This window comes from Nicotiana tabacum, chromosome 11 (assembly GCF_000715075.1).
Source record: "Nicotiana tabacum cultivar K326 chromosome 11, ASM71507v2, whole genome shotgun sequence".
In the NCBI taxonomy this organism is placed as follows: domain Eukaryota; kingdom Viridiplantae; phylum Streptophyta; class Magnoliopsida; order Solanales; family Solanaceae; genus Nicotiana; species Nicotiana tabacum.
In genome coordinates, this window is record NC_134090.1 from 152584874 (window position 1) to 152596943 (window position 12070).

General features: G+C 35.8%; 2 protein-coding genes across 2 annotated transcripts; both read left to right on the top strand.

Moving 5' to 3' along the window:
- The first annotated feature begins 695 nt into the window (after positions 1-695).
- LOC107803535 (uncharacterized) lies at positions 696-5048 on the top strand. The gene is made up of 4 exons (XM_016627277.2): positions 696-1184; positions 2273-2529; positions 3251-3699; positions 4690-5048. The coding sequence occupies exons 1-4, from the start codon at positions 1066-1068 to the stop codon at positions 4954-4956; spliced, it is 1092 nt and encodes a 363-aa protein (XP_016482763.1). The 5' UTR covers positions 696-1065; the 3' UTR covers positions 4957-5048.
- Positions 5049-6546: 1498 nt separating this feature from the next.
- LOC107803543 (vacuolar protein sorting-associated protein 60.2) lies at positions 6547-11164 on the top strand. Its single transcript, XM_016627286.2, has 7 exons — positions 6547-6785; positions 7868-8019; positions 8890-8983; positions 9713-9784; positions 9911-10022; positions 10103-10257; positions 10920-11164. The coding sequence occupies exons 1-7, from the start codon at positions 6717-6719 to the stop codon at positions 10971-10973; spliced, it is 708 nt and encodes a 235-aa protein (XP_016482772.1). The 5' UTR covers positions 6547-6716; the 3' UTR covers positions 10974-11164.
- The last annotated feature ends 906 nt before the right edge of the window (positions 11165-12070 follow it).

The window sequence follows — 12070 nt, forward strand, 5'->3', positions numbered from 1 at the left end:
AATGTTACATATGTATTTATATATAACTTTTTCACTTAATCATGATAAATTGATATAACTTCATGTAAACATCTAAATTTAGCTTGTTATATTGAATGTGCCCAATGTGAAAAATGCAAAGATGGTATGATCCTTGGTTAGCTAAAGTCTAAAGGATATGGGTGAGAGCACACATCACTTGACCAATGCCGAAGTAATAAACGTGCATATACAATATGTCTTGCATCAATTGGCACGAAGTAAATACCAGACGCGAGTAAGGTTTTACCGATACTAATTATAGCATGTAAGGGAATAATTTCTGAGAATTTTTTTATCTATTGCATACATCAACTCAATGAATATATCACACGTGCATTGTTCTCACGAAAACCATAATTAACCAATACTCATTTTTATCTTAATTTATTACTTAATCATGATACATTCATATAATTTGACGTAAACATTAGGTACATTGTCCATTGAATATCATGATTTTGTGTCTCATCAATAAGGGTTGGCAAGAATTATCCATAAAACGAATTACAAATAATGATTAACATAAGGATGAACGGTTTGAAACAATTACCGAGAAATACGCAAGACCTGCCATGCAAAACCAGAGGAAGCTCAAAAACAGCCCCTCGCTCTACTCTTCACCATTACATTCTTTTTTACCTCTATTATACCGCTATTTATTCATCATCTTTCAATCCTTCACCCCCCTACAGAAAACAGTGGTATCGGCGATAACCTCGCCGGTGTCCCATTTTTCCCTTACAAAAATAAAAATAAAAACAAGAACCATTTTCATAAGCAGAAACAATAATATTCTAGGTACCAACAATTTTTTCAAGATTTGTTTACGTTTCCTGGCTGTCTTTTCTCATCCCTGAGAAAAAAAAAACAGGAAATTGGTTTCATCATATTCTTTTTCTTTCTAAAAAATTTTCAACTTTATCCTGTTATTTGTATATTTTGGAGGCCATTTTGGATAAGTTCTCTCTTTAAAACTTTATTGGGTATTTGGGTATTATACTGCTTGATTATCTTGATTAGTTTATATGCTGCATTTACGAATTGATGAGCATGGCGGATATTGGGGGAGAGAAGAAAAAAGTAGTGATAATTGGAGGTGGAGTTGCTGGCTCTCTTATTGCAAAGACACTTCAAGACGAGGCCAATGTTTTTCTCATCGATACGTGAGCATTCTTTTCTGCTTTTTTCCACATTCTATCATTATTATTATTTCGCGTTACATAGGGGGAAGGGGTAGTGGGAATCAAACCTAAATTTATCAGGTAGCGGAGCCGCATGCAATGAAGAGGATTCGTCGCAAAGTTATACTAGCAAATAGGAAAAAAATTAGAGACCCCCACATATATAACATATTCTAAACTCAAGCCTAACGAGCATGTATTTTTTTGAAACAAATACTCTATGGGAAATTATTAAGGAAAAAACCCTACAAGAGAAAAACATTTTTTGACTCTTTCTTTTCTAAGTGGCATTCTCAGATCCTTGATATTAGAGAATACGGGTTCAAATCTCAGGTGTGACATTTATGTACGCTTTTTAATCCCTTTGTCAGAATTTGTCTCCGCCACTAAATTTATTGTATAGGAGACTCCAACGGATACAACTGACTATAAGCCTTGGTCATTCTATCATCAGGTAAAGGCCGATTATAGCTAATTTAAGATTGAGGTTTAGTTGATATTTGAATGTTTTTATTGGTTAAATAGATACAAAGAAATTATTATAGCCCGACACAAATTAATTTGGAAACGAAACATAGTATATTCTTTCAATGATAGGGTTACGTGTCCCACATTGGTTGAGAGAATTAGTTGTTTGTCTTCTTATATAGTCTTTAATTGCCTTCACCTCATAAGCTAACTTTTTGGATTGAGTTAAATTCATGGTCCATTTTTTAACGTAGTATCAGAGCTATACCCTTCCCTATTCTTAGTTTACCCTTGTGTTGGGCCTCCATGTTATGTTGTTCACGCTCCAGATGTCCCGTAGTGGGCTTGCGGGGGTGTAACGTGTTCCACATTGGTTGAGGAATAAGTATAGTCTCCTTATGTGGTCTTGGACTATCCTCATCTCATAAGTTATTCTTCAGGTTGAGTTAGGGAAGGTTGAGTTAGGTCCAATGTCCATTTTTTGAACATAGCTTATTTTGTACCAATGGAAGAAATTATTGGCCAATAACATGGTTAATAGTAGTATTAATTTATTATTTGTAGTGTGTTCTTAATTAACTGAATGCAAGAAATGTGAACAGGAAGGAGTATTTTGAGATTCCTTGGGCAGCTTTAAGGTCAATGTGTGATCCTTCATTTGCAAAAAGAGCAATCTTTAGCCACTCCGAATACCTTCCCCATGGACATGTCATTACATCTTCTGCTGTTGACATCACAGATAAGGAGGTAGTAACTGCAAAAGGCGACAGAGTTGCATATGATTACGTTGTGATTGCTACTGGTCACTCAGATGTTAGTGGTTACACAAAAGATGAGAAGTTCTGTCAATATCAAACGGGTAACATCATGGATCAGTTGATATACTTGTATAGATTGCATGATTGATCTTTTTTTTCCTTAAAAACTTTGCTAGTAATGGAACCAAATGAATCCGAACAAAGCAAAATGAATATAGAGGATTCATACAATCAAACTCGAATAGTTTGCGATTGAGTTTTAGTTATTGTGTACCTTTCCTATTGAGATGCGAGAGGCAGGGTTGAGATGGTTCGGACATGTTAAGAGGAGAAACACAGAAGCTCCAGTTAGGAGGCGTGAGAAGTTAGTCTTGGTGGATATGAGGAGGGGTAGAGGTAGGCCAAAGAAGTCTTGGGGAGAGCTGATTAGGCGGGACATGGCACAACAATATGGAGATCGAGAATTCGGGTAGAAGTTAGTAGGTAGTCGAACATTTCCCTTTGTCTTCCTCAGTTCGATAGCATTAGTGTTAGTGTGATATCTTTTTGTTCTTAGATTGCTATAACTATCTAGCGTTTAACTGTTATGCTGTTGTAACTTGTTGTCATTACTTCTTTTCATCCTTTCTTTAGCCGAGGGTCTATCGGAAAGTACTTCTCTATCCTTCCAGGGTAGGGGTAAGGCTGTGTACAACTGTATTTCTTACCCTCCTTAAACCCCACTTGTGGGAATCCACTGGATTTTTTGTTGTTGTTGTTGTTCTTTCCTTTTTGCAGGGCTCATGAACAACTTCAGTTTTACTCATTTTTCTTTGTTAACAGATCATGAAAAGATTAAATCTTCAAGCTCCATATTAATAATCGGGGGAGGACAAACAGGCGTAGAACTAGCTGCTGAAATTTCTGTAGATTATCCCGATAAGAAGGTTACCATTGTGCATAGGGGATCAATGTTGTTGGAATTTATTGGAGAAAGGGCAAGCAAAAAGGTAGTGAATTGGCTAAAATCAAGGAATGTTGAAATAATTCTGGGGCAATCTGTAGATGTAAGTGCTGTAAAAGATGGTCATGTTTATAAAACATCTGGTGGAGAAAGTATAGATGCTGAGTGTCATTTTATTTGCATTGGGAAGCCAATTGGTTCGGGATGGATAAAAGAAACGGCATTGAAGGATAGTTTGGACATTCATGGAAGATTGATGGTTGATTCTAATTTGAGAGTTAAGGGTCGAAGCAATGTCTTTGGCATCGGAGATATTACTGATATCCCTGTAAGTCTTCAAGCCTTTCTCTATAGTACCTTTCTTTTTCGTTTTGAAAACTCATATTTATTATTGTTACATTGTTATAACAAAATGATTATGGTAAGAAAATTGAAACATGTTTCCCTTACTACCCTGGAAGTCTCACTCCGTAAACAGCTGATATAATACTATGTCAAGAAATACCAAAGAGGTTATAGTGATCTCTTGTGCCAAATATTGTGAGATGCTTCTCAAGGAATCAACAGTTTCATGCTTGTTTTAATCATATGAACTGAGCTATTCTGCATTATGTACAGAAGACTTCAGTCTTTTTTCCTTAAATGATGGAGTACTTTTTAATGTGTATCATGTGTACTTCCTCTGTAAATAATCTCCATTTTGCACAACCAACCTGCAGCTTGTGATACGTAATTTCTTTTAGATTGTTTTAAGCAGAGGCGGACCTATGTGTAACCTTGAGGGGGTCACCAGACCCTGTAAATCTCGGTAGAAACCTTGTATATGTATATGTGTATACCTTGAAAATATTTAACTTAAATTACGTAGCACTCTTAATTCTACAAGCCTTTAGGGGACATTGGTTGAGCAGAATACTGATGCCCTCGTCGCCTTAAAATCTTGATTGCGCCTCTGTTTTTAAGCAGTGAGTCCTACATAAGGAGAGACCACTTGTTATGCTTTTTGTCCATTTTTCTCACCAAGATTCGCTTACCTATATCTCGTTTTGATGTGTATATAGCCGATGTCAAATTTCTTCTTATTACATGCAAAAACCAACTTTGTATTATAATTGAGAAGCAACAGTAAGAAACATGATATAAACCTGAGCTGTCGATTAGGACAGTTTCACTTACTGCTTCTTACTTCTATATTTGCATTGTTTTACTGTGTGTCTTTTACAATATAAATGACAATAACTTGTATGTGTTGTTATATAAATGATGCATACATTTTATTACAATAAGAGATTCTGACATAGTACTGGTGAAAATCCAGGAACTTAAACTAGGATATTTGGCTCAACGACACGCAGTGGTAGCTGCCAAGAACATCAGACTATTAATGAAGAACCCAAGTGACACCAACTTGAATGTATATAAGGCTGCTTTGCCATTGTCATTAATTGCTCTAGGCAGAAGAGAGGCTGTAGCTCAGTTTTATTGTTTATCGATGATTGGACGTATTCCAGGGATGATAAAATCTGGAGATTTATTCGTTGGAAGAACTCGGAGGCAACTTGGTTTGCTACCTGAACTTTCATAAACTTGTATTTTATCTGCAGGTTTAACATGTATTCTTTTAGCTAGTTCCCTTGTAAACATCATAGTTGTTAATAATATGGTTATATTCAGTTAGATGGGGTCTTGTTCTTCTCTTTGATTTTCTCTTTCTGTTCTTGTACTAGATTGTGGGGGCTCTGTAACCTACTGTTCCTTGCTTATCCTCTGCTTGTTGTGAATGTTAGTAAACATATAGGAGTATTACAGTTTGCAATTTATTGTTGAATTTAAATTTTCGTGGGTCATTTTTCGAGATTCACCGTGCGTCACCCACATCGTCAGAGTATTCATCGTAATCGAAGCCTGCAACTAGCTTTTTCTGGTGTGCACGTCTCCAAGCTCTTAAGGGTAAGCCAACCGAGACCCACACCTTCGCTTTACTATCGGCATACTCGCCCCGCCAAACTTGGGCTCTGATACTAAGTTGTTGGGCTAAACCAGCCCAAAGATACTCTTAACATGATGTAGTACTGTTCGCTTTGGACCAAGTCCGCACAATTTTTCCCAAAAGGTCTCACAACATTAATTTATATATAGGTTTCTAATCTTTTTAGTTATCAATGTGATATTTTATTCGCACATTCAATACTTGTAAAGTAATTATACATAAACCTCTTTCTTAAACATATTCATGAGCAAGCTCATAAAAATAATAACTGACCTGTTACAATTGGTTAAATTAGATTGATCTTGTAAGAAATCTTTTATATAACTTAATACCTTTATAATCTCCGCTCTCGACAATTTTTCATCATCATGAAAAGGCAGTCTCTTTCCCAATTCTTATTACTAGTCACCATTTATTTTGTCCAAAGAGAAATTGAAGTGGAGTACTTGTATTTTCTATAAATTCTTTTTTCAAAAAGTACATTTTGACCCTAGGAACGCATGATTATTAGATTTTTGAGCCGCAATTCAAGTTTGTGGGACAACTTGATGACCAAGCGGTCACATTCAAATTCAAATTATATTGTTATGAGTTCGAAATTAATTGACCTTTTGACTTGCTGTTGACAAAATGGTCTAATCTTACATGCTTAAGCTAAATCCAAAGGCAGCAGATCTTGTAGTAGTAAAGGCAAATCACCTTCCAACGTGCATTGTATTTCTTCTTTTTGTATTGTATTTGAATTTCACTTCTAATGTAATCATTAAGGAACTAAATTCAATTTTTCCGTTTTTAACAAATTTGTGATTATTTGAACAAATATTTTGTGCACAACTAGCACGAAATGCCATAATGGATAGAACTTATATATACCAACAGTGTAAATATATTCTTACAATATTAAGTCATCAAAAATATATCTATATATCTTTCTATTACAAAAAGAAAAACAAGGTAAATGCAAAAAACTCGTGACACACGAAACAAGAGATAATATATTCTCCCTCCTTGGGTGTCAAGAATAAATGTTTTTATTTTCTAATTATCGACCCTAATTTCAGGTCTATTTTCATAAATGTATAAATTTTGGTACGAGCCTAAAGTATTTAAAACACAAAATAATTAGTAGCATATTTTTATTTTTATTTTTATATGTAAGGAACTGAAAAGGTTTTACATATTTTTAACTTTTTTCGGACAAAGCACAACGGATCATTTGTCAGAGTAGTACACTCGTACAAATTTATCAATTTCAATCAGTTGTGAAGCGCAATTGCCTTACAACTTAGCAACTCCGATTGAATCAGAAACCCTAAATTTTAAGACCGGCGACGAAGAAGAGGAAAGGTAGAAAGATGAAGAGGGTTTTCGGCATTAAGAAAGAAACACAACCTCCTCCCTCCGTTCAAGATGCTTCCGATAGGGTAATCTTTTTTCTCTAACAAAACCAAAGCTGTACTGTAAATACTGCTCAACTATGCACATGCACTGCAATGTCTCTATCATTTTCTGTTTTTTTTGTTATTGTTTTTTGGGGCTGTTTCGAACGGGTATTCAATGTTTTCTGCATTTTTTTTACTATCAATTGAACTTCCTCTGATCTGAAAATAGTGGCGGGTTCGAGGATGTATACCATCACAAGTACACCAGATCCCAATGAGCTATTATATTATTGTTATTATTATTATTTGTAGTAGTTGAGGTAGGATAGGTGTCATGCAGAAGCGAATCTAGGATTTAAATTTGATGGTTTCAGACTTTCTATTCTAACGACTGAATCCGTAACACTTTTGGAATTATGGGTTCGGAATTTAAGTATTTGTCAAATTTCTGGTATAATTAGTGATTTTTCACATATATCAATACTCCGTGTTGAAAAGACTGGTTCAGTGGAACACATTGGTTATATTCTTCATCGCCCTCTGCTGCTACGGGAAGTCCTCGTGTTGTATCCTTCAGTATGTAAATTCGAGCTTGATGATCACTGCATCTATTTTGTAAATTTTAGATCAAATCTTTATATTTTTTATAATTTAAACTAGTCATAGAAACTAGATAAAAAGTATAACCCTTTTGGCAAAAGTTTTAGAAAATGTTGAAAAAATCGTAGTCAACGAAATATTGCTACTCTTGAAATAGTTTTAGTGCAAACATGCTTCTTATGACTTCTTATGATCTGATCATACGATATGTGTCAAAATGGTTGCTCGATTAGTATTGAGTGTGGAAAAGAAAATGCTTTATTTTTTATCCCTTGAATGTGATACGAGTATTTTATGAACCAAAATTACATGAGGGAATTGCAGCGGAACTGAACTTCTTTCATTTCTTTTCTTGGGCTGTTTCACAATCTTTGGCAGTAGAATGAAAATATGGTTGCTTGTTATGGTTTCCAGTTGATTCACCCGGAATATTTATCTATTTTTCACTCTCAGCAGTTTTGATGATTACTACTGGTTGCAGGAATGAGTAATCTGATATTTTAAATTGCTTCTTGATTGTCCAGATTAATAAAAGAGGTGAGACAGTGGAAGAGAAAATCAAGAAGCTTGATTCTGAACTTGCAAGATACAAGGAACAGCTGAAGAAGACTCGACCGGGTCCAGCTCAGGAAGCTATAAAAGCTCGAGCAATGAGGGTTTTGAAGCAAAAGAGAATGTGAGCTATAATAATATATTGTTACCTCGAATGTGATGAAGTTAAAGTGGCTTGTCAACAATCAAGTTCAATGACTCGACCGGGTCCAGCTCAGGAAGCTATAAAAGCTCGAGCAATGAGGGTTTTGAAGCAAAAGAGAATGTGAGCTATAATAATATATTGTTACCTCGAATGTGATGAAGTTAAAGTGGCTTGTCAACAATCAAGTTCAATTAGTTGTTAATGAGTGTATACTGACATTTCAAGTCAAACGATTTGAGGTCTGGAATAAACTATTAAAGGACAGTAAACCAGGCTCCTCTCTCTCGCTCTCTTCTAGCACACGCACACACGTGCACACACACTCAGCCTCTCTCCCTCAGAACTTTGAAAGACATGGAAAGTTAAGATACAAACTTGGTGCTCCTTGGTGTGACAATATAACGAGAAATAGAAACAGTGGGTTAGTCATGTTTAAGGACTTTTTATCTGAGGTCCATTTTTTTAAAGAGCTTCAGGAAATTGAGCTGGTTCCTTAATGCAGTTCCTACAAAAGCCATGCCGGGTTTTTAAAGAAAGATAAGAAAAAAGAGGAGACAATCTAGCTTCCTGTGTTTCTAATATGATTCTTCTACTGATATCACTTGGTTATATTTGAAGCAAAGCAAAAGTAGCCGGACCGTTAATTTCAGTTGAAAGAATCGAAACACTTAACTGCACTCTTGTTTTCCCTTTGTTGTTTGTGGTCGAAATTACATTTTCAGACACTACTTAGGCGTAACTTTCTCTATCAGCCGAGACACACTTCTTTTGCTTGTTTTTTCAGTCTTAGATCATGTGTTGACATTTTGTTTTCAGAAATGCTTAAGCTGTCCATTGAATAATCGACAGGTATGAAGGTCAACGTGACATGCTATACAATCAGACGTATAACCTGGACCAGGTCTCATTTGCTGCTGAGGGAATCAAAGATGCTCAGCAAACAGTATGTTAAATGGAGTTCTTCTCTTTCCTGAGTTACATTTTCACAATTCCAAAGTCCAAATTTTGTCCTATTGCATATTACTGTATATCGATTGCTTGAGTGGATAATTCTTAACTGCATTACCCCAAAAGGAGAAGACACCATTTCCATCTTGATATTCCACAGATCCACAAGTCCATAAACATTTTTTGTTTAAGTTCATGTATGGATAGTAGCCTGTAAATCGGAGATCTAGAACATATTGTGAAGCATCATTTTGTTTTAACAACACATGCTGCTTGAATTCTAAAATGCTTTACTTTAAACTTTTGACTGATTTATATTTATGGAAGTAGAGAAAAATTAGCTTAAATTATTGACTGGCAATCATCCAGCATGATTACGGATAGTTAGGCTTACGAGTTGCTGTGGTTGACAGACTTTTCAGCTATGTGAAATTCATGTTAAAGTTGTCTTTTTCTTGGTAGCGCCCCATCGGGCACAGCTCAAGGCTTGTCAAGCGAAGCTTATTCTGTAACCTGATTGGAACCTGCTGCCTACCTCCCTAGAGGTAGGAGGACAACCAATTTGTCATGAGGAAGGGATTTCTTTTTGTGTCCCCTAGAGTTTATTATTCTCCAATTCGTTCCATTTTAATTTGAAAATTGGTGTTTGAAGGCACAATTGAACAATTGGATTCATTTGTTTGGAGTGGGATTGGCGATTATTAACTTGGTTTTGTCTCTTCAGATGGCGGCTTTGAAGTCAGCAAACAAAGAATTAAAAGGAGTGATGAAAACTGTGAATATTCAAGACGTAGATGTATGTATTCTCCATTACTGTTATATGTTTTCTTTTAAGTACCCCTAAGTTTCATCTTTTCCTTTTTATTTATATCTATGGTTTTGAATTTTATCCATATCGTGATGGTCTTCTGTGTAAATGTAGAACTTACAAGATGAAATGGTGGACCTGATGGATGTAAGCAATGAAATTCAAGAGACTCTTGGTAGAAGCTATGGTGTGCCCGATGACGTTGACGAAGAAGAGCTCATGGGTGGTAAGATTTTTTTAGCACTTGTACATTTGAATATTCTAGTGAAAGCATGTTTGATGAGCAGTTAGTTACTTCTTTATCAGAGCTTGATGCTTTGGAAGCGGACATGGAGACTGAAGGTGAAGGTGTCCCTTCATATCTACAGCCTGATAAGGAACCAGATCTTGATTCAGAGCTTAACTTGCCATCAGCACCAATGGGGTATGCACCAACACCAGCAGGCAGAGCTAACACCCAGGTAAAATCAGATAGAGCATAACCTCGAAATTAATCGACTTCTTCACTGTTAAACATGTATGTATGTATGTGTATCTATGTATGTATATTTGGAGATAATTACTTAATTTTAGTATACATTTTACCATTGTTATTAAAAATTGTGTACTTTGTCGCTTAAAGCGATGAAGCAATATGAAGCAGCGCATTATCGCTCTTTGAGGGAAGCTATGTGCGTTAGAGAAGTGTGCGCGTGAAAGAATGATGCGCAAATTGATCCCAATGAGAAGTTGCTTTTTTAATCTAACTTAAAAGAGTTGGATTAGTATCAACCTTATTGAATATTGGATGCTAAAATTAATTGCTTATTGAAAATATTTGATCATTATAGTACTAAATTCATATATTTTTCGAATTTATAATGTTCCGTAAATTGTGTGCTTCCCTTGATTGTTGCTTCAAGCAACATGACCTTATCTCCTTTTTGCGCTTTTTGCTTTTAGAAACACTGTTTTTACATAAATTACATCATATATCTTAAGCATTAGGCTGCATCTTTCTGAAAGCACAACACCCCCATCCTGAATTTTCTCTCTTGGCAGTTTCTCAATACTGCCCATGTTCCTTCTTTTGTTGTTTAATGTTTAACTATGTTGACAACTTTTTCTGACTTGTGATGCACAGGCTGAAGATGAACTAGGATTACCTGCTGTCCCTCGTGCATCGCTTCGTGGTTAGGAGAGTTTTTGAATAACTTGGTGTAAAACAGAGTGTGCAGAGCATATGCTTGTTGCTAATTACTTCTCTGGAGGATTAAGGGTGATTTAGCATAATTATAACAGTCAGATTTGTGATTAATGATTGTATGCTCATTTTAGAATCCTAATCCAATATCAATAAAGAACAGAAATCATCTGCTGAGTTCGTAAGACTTGCGTCTTTTTTTCCATGCAGATTCTCTCTCTCTCCCTCGCTCTTTGTGTGTTTTATAGCATGCTGATTGGACATGTAACTTCAGGAGAGGGCGGTTTGGCACTTCACCCTATAAATCATGTAACTTGCCCCGAAATGGAGAGCACTATTAATATATGGTTACCATTGTCATAAATCATTTCTCCCTTGGAATCCAGGTCTGAAACTGTTTCCGGGCAACATATGCTTTTGATTATATGTGATCTATCGATGGAGTTCATTCTTTCCGGGATTATGACGGGGCATTTGCATCTATACCCGCTTTTTGGGTCACGTTTTAACCTGTGTCTGCTTTGCAAAAAAATTGTAAGCATACCCAATTTTTCGCGTAACTTCAGCATACGGGGCTGAAGTAGCAAAGATAATCACGCAAAACTTCAGCATTCTAGTAGACGAGACTGAAGTAGCAAGTGTGCTGAACCAAGTGTGCTCAAGTTTTTGTTTGTAATTGCTGAACTTAAGCATAGTAGTTAAATTTTGGTTCTCTATTTGTTGAAGTTTTTGTTTTTGTAACTGGCGAACTTCAATTCTAGAGCTAAAGTTTTTATTTTGTAACTGACGAACTTCAGTTCTAGAGCTAAAGTTTTTGTTTTTGTAACTGGCGAACTTTAGCTCTAGAGCTGAAGTTTTGTTTAGTAACTGGCAAACTTCAGCTTTAGAGCTAAAGTTTTTGTTTTGTAACTGACGAACTTCAGCTCCGATCACTAGCTTTATCACGATCCCTATTCCAAATCCGAAGAATCCCAATATTGTGCTTATGAATCCCATCTCAAAATCTTCTGCAAGGAAACAAAACAGTCATTTTTGTTTTTACATTCCTACGTGTAATGAAAGCAAAGATCTTTAGAATAAATTACCAGAAC